This window comes from Tupaia chinensis, unplaced genomic scaffold (assembly GCF_000334495.1).
Source record: "Tupaia chinensis unplaced genomic scaffold, TupChi_1.0 Scaffold000247_1, whole genome shotgun sequence".
In the NCBI taxonomy this organism is placed as follows: domain Eukaryota; kingdom Metazoa; phylum Chordata; class Mammalia; order Scandentia; family Tupaiidae; genus Tupaia; species Tupaia belangeri.
Window position 1 is genome coordinate 1,713,118 of NW_006159725.1, and position 15,286 is coordinate 1,728,403.

At 50.2% G+C, this 15,286-nt stretch overlaps 1 protein-coding gene across 3 annotated transcripts in view; it reads left to right on the forward strand.

Moving 5' to 3' along the window:
• The window catches only part of SORL1 (sortilin related receptor 1), a 226,472-nt gene that overhangs the window by 141,122 nt on the left and 70,064 nt on the right, over positions 1-15,286 (forward strand). For all 3 annotated transcript variants that reach the window (XM_006148800.3, XM_027771985.1, XM_027771986.1), the window contains exons 21-23: positions 840-978; positions 11,803-11,976; positions 14,490-14,603. In XM_006148800.3, coding sequence (XP_006148862.1) covers positions 840-978; positions 11,803-11,976; positions 14,490-14,603 — 427 coding nt within the window. The remainder of the gene's footprint in view (positions 1-839; positions 979-11,802; positions 11,977-14,489; positions 14,604-15,286) is intronic.

The following is a 15,286-nucleotide window of genomic DNA, read 5'->3' on the forward strand; positions in this document are numbered from 1 at the left end:
CTCAAACTGCGGTCGACTACATGGGAGTCCAGCGACATAGCCATTATGCTAACTGCTGGTCCCATAGCTTCTTCTTCTTTTTCTTTTTTTTTTTTTAAGTGGTTTTTGCCACAGGGTGCATACACTTCCTAGAGAGACAGAGACAGACAGAGCAAAAGTGAAAAATCAACCCCCAGGGGGATGGCCATACCACAATCCTTTCTCCATTCTCCTCCTCGGATCTTGAGCATACACACACACATACTCACTGTGATTTTCAAGCCACCAGGTCCAGACTCGAACCACAGTTGATCATGTGGGGGAGTCCAGCAATGGAACCACTGTGCCATCTGCTGGTCCTAGGAGATCTAATAGCTTCTAATACTGTTCACCTTTCATAAGATTAAACGTTAGGTACTTCCCACAAGCGTTCCCGGTTTGTCCTTCAGTGTGTGTGGCTGGATTTAGGATCCGCGTCCTCCTGTGCTGTGTGGTGTGCCTGCTTTATCCTGGTGACCTTGCATAAGCTCTGCACACCTCTGCCACCCTTCACTGCTGTTTGACTCCAGAGAACAAGGTGGTTCTTCCTGGCACTGGAAAACAGGTTGCAAACTAAGGGGTTCGGGCTATGGTTGTGTCTGAGTGTTTATCAGACGGAGTTACTCTGCAGTAGCTCCTTCAGTGTGGACAGTTGATGCGATTTAAACAAAATCATTGACTCTTGGGTTTAAGTGAATCCCGAGCAGACCAGTGATTCAGCCAATGACTGTTAGTTGTCCTGCCCGGGGGAGCCTCATCCTTGCAGAGTCTGGAATAAAGCCCCGGGGACCTGGGCTAACTGGCCATGGTGTTCTTTTCAGAATGAAATCTACTGGGACGATTGGTCCCAGCTCAGCATCTTCCGAGCTTCCAAGTACACCGGGTCCCAGATGGACGTTCTGGCGAGCCAGCTCACAGGCCTGATGGACATGAAGATTTTCTACAAGGGGAAGAACGCTGGTAAGGCAGTCTTCTTCCTTGTCTCTCCGGAAAGGGGCGGCGTGTGGGCCATCTCTGCTCAGAGCAGGATCTGGCAGCCTGCATCTCTGTTGTCACGACAACATACGCATTATTTAATTTCTTCCTAATGACATCTTAATTCCTTTTCTAATGATACACAAACAGCTGGAAGACAGCATGCTTTCACCCGCCTCGAGAGCTGGTGTGTGGTGGGTAATTACACCCTCCTCCCTGCCCTGGGCCCTCACTGATGGGTGGTGTGGCTGTGGTGCAGCTGGGGAGGCCCAGCGTGTGCCTAATCCCCGTCTGGCACACGTTAGGAGGCGACGCTGTTCTGGGCGGTAGGCAGGTGGTGTGTCCCAGCAGGGCCCTCGTTCTCTGGCTGACCTCTGCTGCTCACTGAGCAGACCGACCTCTGCTGCAGTGCTTACGTGTGGCTTTAATTCATTTCCTTGCCACGAAACTTTAACCCCACAAAGGAGAAGTCTTTTTTTTTTTTTTTTCTCAACAAGTTTACTAGTGCCTACAACGTTGTAGGTGTTCATTTTATATTTTTGAAAGAAAAGGGATAGGAGAGCCACCATGGGTGTTTTAGAGAACAGTTGGTGGGGCAAGCCTGAGAACCTCGACAAAGGTTTTTTGTTTGTTTGTTTGTTTTGTTTTTTTTTTTTTTGAGAGATTTTTGCTATAGGGTGTGTGCACTCACCAGAGAGACAGACAGAGACAGAGAGACAGAAAGTGAGAAATCACCCCCAGCGGGGATGGCCACGCCGCCATCCCTTCTCCTCCATTCTGCTCTCCAGATTTTGGGCACACACGCACACACGCTGGGTGTGAGTTTCAAGCCGCTGAGTCTGGGACTTGAATCATGGTCATCCACATGCCGTACCTACTACACCCCGTGCTGGCCCCGTGTGACAGGGCTTCGACCGCCTGTGTCCTAGTCTGAGGCTGCAGTAGAAGGCCTTCTCCCTTCTCTGCCCTTTACCTTTACTCGTCTCTCAACCAGGCCCTTGAGTCAGGAGGAGAAAGATCAGGTTTCCAAGAAGAAAAGTTCCTGTAAGAATTGCCGTCTTTATCTCAGCGGGATTAAATAGCAGCCCGGGTCGGCCGACTCTCCTTTATTGACAAATTGCTAGGTTTCCTGTTTTGCACTAGAATGTTGATATCGTGTTGTGGTTCTTGGCTGACCCAGTGCTAAGAGAGGATTGACAGGGGAAATAATACAGTTCCAGACACAATCGTTGCCGTGGGAATGAATGGAGAGAGCGTGAGATACCCTTAGAAAGCTCTGGGGCGTCCTGCAGATGCAAGCCGGCGTCCCTCTCATGTCTTCACACCGAGCTGAGGGAGAGAAGATTTGTAGGTCAGGGAATTAAGTCTTGGGTATTAATTAGCTTTCCTGAGTGCCCTCACTGGCTTAGGAGCTGGGCTTTTGTCACAAACAGAGAAGTCACTTTCTTCCCTGGAGGAGACGAAGGAGGTGCCTCAGCTCCAAGGACTGACATCTCTGGGCCTTTGGGACAGAGGACCCCCGGCTCTGCTGATCGGCCCTGCTTGCTAGTAGAGTAGATTTTCAGCCTTTCTCTAAGTACTTCTTAGTGCAGAAGAGCAGGACTGCATTTTGGGTTTTTGTTTTTGTTTTTGTTTTTGTTTTTTTACCTTTTTTTGGAGAGTTTTTTTGCTATAGGGCACGTGTACTTGCCAGAAAGACAAGAGACAGAAAGTGAGAAATCACCCCCCAGGGGGATGACCACACCGCAGTCTCTTCTCCTCCATTCTCCTCTTGGGACCTTGGGCACACGTGCACACGCACCGGAGTGAGTTTAAGCCACTGGGTCCAGGACTCGAACCGCGGTTGACTACATGGGAATCCAGCCACATAGCCATTATGCTAACTGCTGGTCCCAGGACTGCATTTTAACAAGTGCTTGAGAGCGTGGTTTGAATTCCAGGGGCAGTTCCTGAAACACCGTGCTCAGAGGGTGCCCACGGCCCCGGGTTGCCCGCTCCCTGGCCTTGGCTGGTCCCTTCGTCCCAACAGCATGAGCCCAGCTGATGTTCAGTCACACCTGTGACGTGGGGAGCAGCATAGGGGAGATCGTAGGGTGAGCATTGCTTCTGTGGTCCCCTGGAGCCCAACAAGCAGGCCTTTCTTCTCACCTCAGGTGTGATTTCCCCTTCATGCCTCAGAGTCACCTTCATTTGAACTAACTCTAATAATTCGGAGGGTCGAGGAGGGATCTGGGTAGAGGAAGGGCCAGTTTAAAGGGAAGATGCATGCTGGTGGATAGAGCACTGGCTCGGAGCTCTGCAAGGCGGCTGTGGTTGGGCAGGATGGCGGTGCAGCAGTGAACGATGCTGGGCTAGGACGTGGGGGGTTCCAGGCTCGTGTCCAGTGATCTCCCCAGTTGCACCAGGCATGCACATGCCCAAGATCTGGGCCAGCTGAAGTGGAGAGGGATCCCAGCGTCCAGAGCCTGTTAAGGGTGCTGTCTCTCTGTTTCTGTCTCTGGTCATAGAAGAAATACATAAATAAGGGGCCAGCAGTGGCATAGTGGGTAAGCTGCTGGACTCCCATGTGGTTGACCATAGCTCAAGCTGGCGGCTTGAAACCCACACCAGGCACATATGTGCATGTGCCCCAAATCCCTAGAGAATGGAGGAGAAGGGATTCAGGCATGGCCCTCCCCCTTGAGGGGTGATTTCTTGCTTTCTGTCACTCCAGCGAGCACATGCACCCTATAGTAAAAGTCTAAAAAGAGATTTCAGGCTAGGGCCTCTGTACTCCTTTCTGCATTTTGACTTTGGGATTCTTTTTTATTCTCTTTGGGCTGTGAGCTTGATACTTGTAGGAAACTCCTGCCTACAAACACAGGGCCAGAGCCCAAGCTTGTCACCTCTCAGCCAGTTTGGGTTAGATCAAACCCTTAGCAGTGCCATCTGGCCATTAGCACTGTCTGTGCGCCGCTGGCCACGGGTCCTGACCTCGTTCACTCTAACCCCCTGCACGTTTGGACACCGGGAGAGTTTGCAAATTCTCCATGCCGACTGGCAAGCCCCGATGAGACTCGGGCGGTGAGATTTTTATTGTCTGCTCCTAGCACATGCAGGGCTTTTTATTAGCCAAGTGTAAAATACTAATTATAACAACTGTATTTATGAGGGAAGTGTTGTGTCATAAACACCACAGTAATGTGCTTTTTGGACTTGTAGAACCTCCTTTTGTATTTCCAGAGACTTCCATGGATGTCATTAATATCTCCATTTTATAGACAAGAACGTGGAAGTTAGACCACCCAGGTCACACACGTAGTAAGTGGAAAGAATTTGAACCGTGGCTTCTTAGACTTCCAAGTTTGAATTTCAATAAAACCATTAGGTCCTGCGCCCCCAGTCTTCCATTCCTGGTATCGCAGGGTTGTGGTAATAGGCAGTATTTATTTAGATGTATTTGTTTAAAGATGAGGATTTGCAACAAGAATTTTGTTCACGTGAAACATTTACGTATGTCCTTTTTCTCTTTGTTCCTGACCGAGTTAAGAGTATTACTGGAATGTGTTCCCTGTAGGTGCTTTGTCCTTGGAGAGGTTCCGTAGTGAGGTGTCTGATGTGTTCTGGAGTCGCTGCAGTGACTTCGCAGTGGAGGTTCTCCTTCCCAGCCTGCAGTGAGGACGTGCTTGGAAGCGTCTGTAATGAGGGCAGACCTTCCTCACTTGTGGTGGCTTTTATTTGAACAGTTGCCAAGTGTGAAGTTCCTTAAGGGCGATAGTAGCGTTTGGGCTCCTAAACGGTTTCTGGAGGAATTTTCCAAAGAAGAAATCTGAAGACATTTTGAATGTGCCCAGTGGTGACATCGCAGGGCCGTGTTGGTTACCTCAGGGGCAGTCTGTGATGAGGACGGCCCTCACTTGCCCACTTGTCACAGGGGCTGACACTCTTCCTGTTTTGCTCCTTGCTCCTCAAGGCAGCGGATCTCCTGGGTAAGGAGACCCTGTTAGTGCTCCTCGCCCCCCATCCAGGCTTTCCCGCATAGGGATTCCCATTTTATTATTATTTTTAAAATTAGTTTTTCTTTTTTTAAAAAGAATTATCTATTTAATTTTTTTTTATTATTTCTAAATTTACTATAGGGCACATGGACTCACCAGAGAGAGAGAGAGAGAGAGAAAGTAAAGTGAGAAAGCAAGCCACCAGGTCTAAGATTAGAACTGTAGTTGGCCATGTGGGAGTCCAGTGCCCCAGCCACCACACCGTCTGCTGTTTTCCCCCACCCCACTGTCCCCCCCATTCTCTTTTTTTCCTTTCTCTCTCTCTCTCTCTTTTTTTGTGTGTGTGTTTTTAGGATTTTTGTCACAGGGTATATGCACTCACCAGAGAGAGACAGAGAAATACAGAGAGAGGGAAAGTGATAAATCACTCCCTGAGAGGATGACCATGCTGTAATCCTTTCTCTTCCATTCTCCTCTCAGGATTTTGGGCACATACCCACATAGACTCAGCATGATTTTCAAGCTGCTGGGTCCAGGACTTGAACCCGGTCAGCCATGTGGGAGATCAGCATCTTTCTTTTTTTTTTTTTTTATCTTTTTTTTTTGGAGGGGTTTTTGTTTTAGCACAAACAGAGAAGTCACTTTCTTCCCTGGAGGAGACGAAGGAGGTGCCTCAGCTCCAAGGACTGACATCTCTGGGCCTTTGGGACAGAGGACCCCCGGCTCTGCTGATCGGCCCTGCTTGCTAGTAGAGTAGATTTTCAGCCTTTCTCTAAGTACTTCTTAGTGCAGAAGAGCAGGACTGCATTTTGGGTTTTTGTTTTTGTTTTTGTTTTTGTTTTTTTACCTTTTTTTGGAGAGTTTTTTTGCTATAGGGCACGTGTACTTGCCAGAAAGACAAGAGACAGAAAGTGAGAAATCACCCCCCAGGGGGATGACCACACCGCAGTCTCTTCTCCTCCATTCTCCTCTTGGGACCTTGGGCACACGTGCACACGCACCGGAGTGAGTTTAAGCCACTGGGTCCAGGACTCGAACCGCGGTTGACTACATGGGAATCCAGCCACATAGCCATTATGCTAACTGCTGGTCCCAGGACTGCATTTTAACAAGTGCTTGAGAGCGTGGTTTGAATTCCAGGGGCAGTTCCTGAAACACCGTGCTCAGAGGGTGCCCACGGCCCCGGGTTGCCCGCTCCCTGGCCTTGGCTGGTCCCTTCGTCCCAACAGCATGAGCCCAGCTGATGTTCAGTCACACCTGTGACGTGGGGAGCAGCATAGGGGAGATCGTAGGGTGAGCATTGCTTCTGTGGTCCCCTGGAGCCCAACAAGCAGGCCTTTCTTCTCACCTCAGGTGTGATTTCCCCTTCATGCCTCAGAGTCACCTTCATTTGAACTAACTCTAATAATTCGGAGGGTCGAGGAGGGATCTGGGTAGAGGAAGGGCCAGTTTAAAGGGAAGATGCATGCTGGTGGATAGAGCACTGGCTCGGAGCTCTGCAAGGCGGCTGTGGTTGGGCAGGATGGCGGTGCAGCAGTGAACGATGCTGGGCTAGGACGTGGGGGGTTCCAGGCTCGTGTCCAGTGATCTCCCCAGTTGCACCAGGCATGCACATGCCCAAGATCTGGGCCAGCTGAAGTGGAGAGGGATCCCAGCGTCCAGAGCCTGTTAAGGGTGCTGTCTCTCTGTTTCTGTCTCTGGTCATAGAAGAAATACATAAATAAGGGGCCAGCAGTGGCATAGTGGGTAAGCTGCTGGACTCCCATGTGGTTGACCATAGCTCAAGCTGGCGGCTTGAAACCCACACCAGGCACATATGTGCATGTGCCCCAAATCCCTAGAGAATGGAGGAGAAGGGATTCAGGCATGGCCCTCCCCCTTGAGGGGTGATTTCTTGCTTTCTGTCACTCCAGCGAGCACATGCACCCTATAGTAAAAGTCTAAAAAGAGATTTCAGGCTAGGGCCTCTGTACTCCTTTCTGCATTTTGACTTTGGGATTCTTTTTTATTCTCTTTGGGCTGTGAGCTTGATACTTGTAGGAAACTCCTGCCTACAAACACAGGGCCAGAGCCCAAGCTTGTCACCTCTCAGCCAGTTTGGGTTAGATCAAACCCTTAGCAGTGCCATCTGGCCATTAGCACTGTCTGTGCGCCGCTGGCCACGGGTCCTGACCTCGTTCACTCTAACCCCCTGCACGTTTGGACACCGGGAGAGTTTGCAAATTCTCCATGCCGACTGGCAAGCCCCGATGAGACTCGGGCGGTGAGATTTTTATTGTCTGCTCCTAGCACATGCAGGGCTTTTTATTAGCCAAGTGTAAAATACTAATTATAACAACTGTATTTATGAGGGAAGTGTTGTGTCATAAACACCACAGTAATGTGCTTTTTGGACTTGTAGAACCTCCTTTTGTATTTCCAGAGACTTCCATGGATGTCATTAATATCTCCATTTTATAGACAAGAACGTGGAAGTTAGACCACCCAGGTCACACACGTAGTAAGTGGAAAGAATTTGAACCGTGGCTTCTTAGACTTCCAAGTTTGAATTTCAATAAAACCATTAGGTCCTGCGCCCCCAGTCTTCCATTCCTGGTATCGCAGGGTTGTGGTAATAGGCAGTATTTATTTAGATGTATTTGTTTAAAGATGAGGATTTGCAACAAGAATTTTGTTCACGTGAAACATTTACGTATGTCCTTTTTCTCTTTGTTCCTGACCGAGTTAAGAGTATTACTGGAATGTGTTCCCTGTAGGTGCTTTGTCCTTGGAGAGGTTCCGTAGTGAGGTGTCTGATGTGTTCTGGAGTCGCTGCAGTGACTTCGCAGTGGAGGTTCTCCTTCCCAGCCTGCAGTGAGGACGTGCTTGGAAGCGTCTGTAATGAGGGCAGACCTTCCTCACTTGTGGTGGCTTTTATTTGAACAGTTGCCAAGTGTGAAGTTCCTTAAGGGCGATAGTAGCGTTTGGGCTCCTAAACGGTTTCTGGAGGAATTTTCCAAAGAAGAAATCTGAAGACATTTTGAATGTGCCCAGTGGTGACATCGCAGGGCCGTGTTGGTTACCTCAGGGGCAGTCTGTGATGAGGACGGCCCTCACTTGCCCACTTGTCACAGGGGCTGACACTCTTCCTGTTTTGCTCCTTGCTCCTCAAGGCAGCGGATCTCCTGGGTAAGGAGACCCTGTTAGTGCTCCTCGCCCCCCATCCAGGCTTTCCCGCATAGGGATTCCCATTTTATTATTATTTTTAAAATTAGTTTTTCTTTTTTTAAAAAGAATTATCTATTTAATTTTTTTTTATTATTTCTAAATTTACTATAGGGCACATGGACTCACCAGAGAGAGAGCGAGAGAGAGAAAGTAAAGTGAGAAAGCAAGCCACCAGGTCTAAGATTAGAACTGTAGTTGGCCATGTGGGAGTCCAGTGCCCCAGCCACCACACCGTCTGCTGTTTTCCCCCACCCCACTGTCCCCCCCATTCTCTTTTTTTCCTTTCTCTCTCTCTCTCTCTTTTTTTGTGTGTGTGTTTTTAGGATTTTTGTCACAGGGTATATGCACTCACCAGAGAGAGACAGAGAAATACAGAGAGAGGGAAAGTGATAAATCACTCCCTGAGAGGATGACCATGCTGTAATCCTTTCTCTTCCATTCTCCTCTCAGGATTTTGGGCACATACCCACATAGACTCAGCATGATTTTCAAGCTGCTGGGTCCAGGACTTGAACCCGGTCAGCCATGTGGGAGATCAGCATCTTTCTTTTTTTTTTTTTTTATCTTTTTTTTTTGGAGAGGTTTTTGCTATAGGGCGCGTGCACTCGCCAGACAGACAGAGAGAGACATAGAGACAGAAAGCGAGAAATCACCCCCCAGGGGGGATGGTCACGCCGCAATCCCTTCTTCTCCATTCTCCTCTCGGGATCTTGGGCACGCACGCACACGCGCCCGGCGTGAGTTTTAAGCCACCGGGTCCGGGACACGAACCGCAGTCAACTACGTGGGAGTCCAGCGACATAGCCATTACGCTAACTGCTGGTTCCCGGGAGATCAGCATCTTAACCAGCACGCCACCTGTTGGCCCCAATTCCCATTTTCTTCCTGCATCTTTGAAGCAGCCCGGCTCCCCTGTGAGCCTCTAGCGGCCAATGCCTAACGGGGTTGGTTTCAGAGTCTGCCCCTGAGCACCGCCTCCCCGATGGCTCTGAACTGTCTGATGTTTGGCAGGAACATTGGCTCTGGGTGTGAAAACGATATTATTTTGCACAACCTCTGTGAAAATGCCATCCCGTAACTGAATATTTTAAAATAACACCGTATTCGGTTACATTCGATTCCCAGGAACGTTGAGTGATACGCCGTCTTTGAGTACAAAGGACATGTCCCAGAACCATTACAAGTTGTTTTTGTTGGTTGTGGCTCTGGGTCAGTTCTGCGCTCCCTCCTGGAGCTGCTGACTTGTGTCTTTGAATTCAAGGAGCAGCCCGTGCCCCAGTTCACGGCAAGGAGCTGGTGCCCGGGCTCTGCACAGGCTGGCTGGGTGTTCTGCGGAACTGAACCGCGAGGGCTGAGTTATCTGCGCAGCTTCTCTCCCGTGTCTATGCTGTATCTGTTTGCGAATGCCGCTCCCTCTCGTCTTCGTCATCGGAACAGCACTGCTACTGTCTCATTGTGGTTCTTCTTTTTATTTGTGATGCCGGTTAAAACCAGATGGGACGCCCACACGCCCACAGTTCCCCAAGCGGTATGGTCACCCAGGTCCGGAATGAGTTTCCAGCCTGCAGGCCAGGATGGGCACGAGTCAGCCCAAAGCTTGGCTGAAAGCAAACCAGTCACGTGGCTGGGGCTGGGGCAGGGTCTCTGTCCATAAGGCTGCACAACCGCGAAGTCGTCAGTGCAGTTTATCAGAATTCTTGTACTTATTTTTCCCAGTTTAAAAAAAATTTTAAAAAGATATTGTTTTTAAGATTTATTTATTTTTTCTTTTTGGCCATAGGGCACATGTGCTCACCAGAGAGAGAGAGAGAAACAAAGAAAGAGAGAGGAAGTGAGAAATCACCCCCAGTGGGGAAGGACATGCTACAACTCCCTCTCCTCCATTTTCCTCTTGGGGTTTGGGGCACACATGCACGTGCTCCCGGAGTGTTTTATAAACCACCAGGTCCAGGTCTTGAACCATGGGCTTAGCCATGTGGGGTCCAGCACCTTAACTACCATGCCACCTGCGAGCCCCATATTTTTCCCATTTTCTTGATTAATAGTCATAGGCAAAAGAGCAAAATATACATTCCACAATTTCTGTGGCTTTTCTTTCATATCTGTTTCTTTCATTCATGAGAGACAGAGAAAACGAAAGCAAGCCACACAGACAGAAAGAAAGCCAGACAGACAGATAGAAAGCCAGACCCTCCATGGGGTCTCATGCCATGATCTCTCCAGCCTTCCCGGCCAGTCAAGATTGTGGGCACCTGTGCCCAGCTTGGGCAAGGTGGCTGGGGAACAGAACCCTGGTCCTGCATGTGGATCCAGCATCCCTTGCCCAGCACGTTCCTGTTGCGCCCCTGAGTCAGCCCCCTGTGGCTTCTGTGCGACTCCGTAGTCAGGTCATAGTACCAGCTGTTACAGAATAGTTCATGCATCTGCTCCCCTGTCTCGGAGAGATGAGGGGGACAGAAGCACCTTTGCCATCTCTGTCCGTCCACAGGGACCCTCTCTCACAGGGCAGCGATGGGTTTCATGGACACCCGCTGTTCTCTCTGGGCAGCTGAACTTGAGACCAGACTGGCAATAACCCTCTTGTGGGTAACTGCTGGGCAGTGGCTGAGCGCCCTGGTCACTTCCTCACTTAGCTCTTCAGAGTGCTTTGGCACAAAGGAATTTAGAAGAGAAACTGGAAGTTCTGTCCTGGCCCTGCCATTCCTCTGAGGTCCTAGAAGGGCTTTGGCAGTCTAAGGAATAAAAACCCACTGAAGTTAGCTCAAGCGAAAAGTGTCATTGAAAGAAGAAAGGGAAACACGAGGAACCCAAAGATGGGAATAGCTGAGACTTATGGGGACTGGAGCTGGGAAGGCAAAGACCACCCTCCCTTTCCCTCTCTCTTTCCTTCTTTCTTCCTCTCCCTCTCTTTCTCGCCCTGGTTCCTAGGGCTGCCCCCTGTTTTGCCCCTAGTGTGCCTCAGGCTCCTGACTGTGTAAACTGACCCCATCTGTGCACTGGAGCTGCTCCTCCACGGCTCTCCTCTGGCGAGGGCCTGGCTTGCCAAACCCGTGCTCTGCAGTCCTGCTCCCGGCACCGGCTCCCTGGCTGTGCACTTGACTTTTGTGTACCCAGTTGTGGATTCTCTGGGTGAGGGAAGGGGGCGGCTGAGGCGTGGCGTGGTTCGGGGCATTCTGTCGTAGCTGAGGCCAGGAGGCAAGGCTAGGCCATGGCCTTGTGGGTCAGGCCCTTGCCCAGGGCCCTCAGCAGAGCGTGCCAGCTCAGAAGGGACCCTAAAGCTCACCACTTTACTGTTTTTATTGTTCTGTTTGTTTATTCCTTCCTTCCGTGAGAGAAAGAGAGATTGAGAGATCTCCAGCAGGGCCCTGGCACTTGATCCCCCCCTCCCCCAGCTTCAGCCATTCAAGGGGACACGTGTGCCCAGTATGTTCATGTAGGTCTCCAGACCTAGATTGGGACCCTTCCTGTGGCTCAGCCTGGCTGAGCACCACCGTCCACCCCCAAGCCACTTTTCTGAGCTTGCTGTGTCACGTCTGTCAGATGAGGTGTCCGATGGGTCTCATTCTGTCCCATGCCTCCTCGTGCTGTGCTGACCGTGGTGGCACTGCGTCTGTCCTCTCCCCAGGGAGCAATGCCTGTGTGCCCAGACCCTGCAGCCTGCTGTGCCTGCCCATGGCCAACAACAGCAGAAGCTGCCGCTGTCCGGAAGGCGTGTCCAGCAGCGTCCTGCCCTCCGGGGACTTGATGTGCGACTGCCCGCAGGGCTATCAGCTGAAGAACAGCACCTGTGTCAAAGAAGGTATGTCCTTTATCTTTTCCTCCCACGCTCACCTTCCCTTCCGTGCATCTCTCTCACAGTGCTCTACTGTCCCCAACCTTTCTGAGTTATCATAAGAAGTCCCAAGTAAAGGGACCAGCAGTTAGTGTAATGGCTATGTCGCTGGACTCCCGTGTAGTCGACTGTGGTTCGAGTCCCAGACCCGGTGGCTTAAACTCACACCAGGTGCATGTGCGTGCATGCCCAAGATCCTGAGAGGAGAATGGAGGAGAAGGGATTGTGGCATGACCATCCCCTGCAGGGGATGATTTCTCACTTTCCGTCTCTTTGTTTCTCTGTCTCTCTGGCAAGTGCACTCGCCCTAAAGCAGAAATCTCTCTTCAAAAGAAAAAAATAAATAAATAATAGTAAGTCCCAAGTAAAAACCAAGACTAGGTAACTTTTTACTTTTTTCTTTCTCTTTTTAAGGCCAGAAGGCACGTGCACTTGCCAGGGAGAGACAGAGAGGGAAAAGCACCCCTGTCATGCCGCAGTCCCTTTTTCCCCGTTTCTCCATCCTGTCAGGACTTTCGGCATGCTCGCACAGATGCCTGGCATGTTTTTCAAGCCACCGGGGTTGGGATTTGACCTGCATTCGGCCATGTGGGATTCAGCTTCCTTAACCATTTGGCCGTGGGGCCAGCTCGAATGCACTAGGTACTTACGGGCGTCCTGACTTGGCTTCTCAGGCCGGCAGTACTTCCATCCTCATTCAGCCTAGGTCTAGCCGTTCATGGAAAAGCAGCGACTCTGCTGTCGTTCAGTATCGGAGGATGCAGCCTTCTTCAGGGTCTGCCCTCCTTCCCACTCTCCTTCCGCACCCCTCACACCCCGGCTCTCCCCTTCTGGACTGAGGCGACTTGGGGAAAGAGCCTCTCTGACTCCTTTGATGTTGATCTACGCCCACCCAGCAGTTCTCCAGCCCCTGGCCCTTGGGCCCCCTGAGACCCTGGCCTAGCACGCGCTGAACTTTGAGACCAGCGTTTGCCAAGGGGGTTTGGACCTTGAACTCTAAGCTGTGACTTACTACCTGTAGCAGCCTCCCCCCTTCTTCCCCTTCGAATTCGAATACATGGATTTCAGGGTTTTTTTCCTCTGAAAACCTCTTGAACTTTTTTTCTTGTCTGATTTCCACCCTTACCACTGCCCCAGTCCCCAGCCAATGTTTTTGTTGAGTGAGGCAGAACCCCTGGAAGGGGCCTTGCAGGACAGTGCCTGGATTGATGGCTAGGACTCCGCTTCCCCTGGTCTTAGGGTCGTAGTTACTTTGTAATCCTAACCTCGCTTTGCACAGCAGCCTGAGCCAGGGCAGGGACAGACACAATGGGAGCCTTATCGTCCGTCTTCCTTAAGAAACGCCCGTGGGAGAGCGAGGAGCCCTCCTTTCTTAGGGACACAGGAGACTTTCTTCCAGCCCTGAATGCCATCTTGAAGTTATTTGGAAAGAAACAGGGTCAGCAGTAAATTCCAAGAGAAGGGGAGAAGGCTTCTCCATGTTCCCCATCCAGGGCCTCTGATTATCCAAACAAGAGGCCAGTTGTCACATGTCCTTGACCCAGAGTACGAAACAAGACTTCTCTTTTTTAAAGATTGTAACTCCTTGCCTTAGAGAAACCGGAAGAAAGAAAAAATTCAGAGTGAAAAGAGAAAATATCTGTATATATTCAATTTATGGAAATACATGTATATATGGATATAGTGTATTACATATATACCCATGTGAATACAATGTATTTTAGATATTTTATGTATACATATAGAATTTGTATTTGCTATCTAATAGACCCAATATATTTTAAACAAATTTTATGTATTTGTAAATTACATAGTATACGTATTTATGTATTTATAAGTTACATATTTATATAAATTACATATTATGTAAATCTTGTATACATATGTATAACTATACATATGCATATGTTACATGTACATAGCATGTACTATATATATAATATTTTATATTTTTATCCATAGATGTATAAAATGTGTATTTGCTACCTAATATACACAACTGGTGTCATCATAACCACCTCTGAACCTTCCTCCAAGCCTGCCCCTTGTCCTGTCATATTTAGTTAAAAAGGCATCTCCCATAGATGTCTCTGCCCCTGCAGCCCACCCTCCCCTGCTTCTGCAGCCCTCCCCCTCCCCATCTCTGCCCCCGCAGACCCGCTCATCTCTGCCCCTGCAGACCCGCTCATCTCTGCCCCTGCAGACCTCCTCTTCACCATCTCTGCCCCTGCAGCTCCCCTCCCCATCTCTGCCCCTGCAGACCTCCTCTTCACCATCTCTGCCCCTGCAGCTCCCCTACCCATCTCTGCCCCTGTAAACCTCCCCTTCACCATCTCTGCCCCTGTAGCCCTCCCCCTGCAACATCTAAGGCCATTATTTGAGAAAGGGAAATGGAAAATCAAGAAAACAGAAAGTTCTGCAGAAGAGCAGCCAGAGTAATACCAGTTTCATTTCCTCCCCGGCCGGCCCCTGCCGCTCAGAGAACACCTGCCTGCGCAGCCAGTACCGCTGCAGCAACGGGAACTGCATCAACAGCATCTGGTGGTGCGACTTCGACAACGACTGCGGGGACCTGAGCGACGAGAGGAACTGCCGTGAGTCCCGCGCGGCCCCGGGGTCGGCGTCGAGCCGGCCTGTTGTTTGGAAGGCTGGTCGGCACTTCCTGGGCAGGGGGGTCTGTGGTCCAGCGTGAAGGCCACCCGTTGCCGGTGCTGCCACCTACGCCGGCACACCTCCATGTACAACACTTCTCTGCCTGCAATGGCCTTGGGTCCCAGGAGATTCGGGGTAAATCAAAAGCACCGAGGGTTGAAAATGCACTTCACGCCTTGATCAATCCATCCCAGAGCCAGACATCGTAAGTGAAGCCATCGTCCGTCCAGGTGCCCCTCAACGTGCCGCAGAGGTCCGTCCTCGTAAACCGGTGTAACTGGACAGTTGTACATTCACCGTCATAAGGCAGGGACTGACATAAGGTCTATGTTAGATCTGTACTGTTATTTGATATTAGATATATATTTTTATTTTTTAAGAGAATACCACTGGGGCTGCGTGCTCGTTACAAGAGATTTATAAATAAGCATGGCCCAGCTGAGGCTGAACTGACGGGGCAGCCGGCTCTCACCCGGCCTAGCACGCTCATGCCGTGACTGACTGGGGGCAGTGGCTGTACACTCACCATTCAGGGGCCTCAGCGTGGAAACAGGGGCTCCCTCGTATGCCACTCCAGTATTGATGTCGCTGCTTGCCAGGCTGAGAGGTAGTTTTTATGTTTATT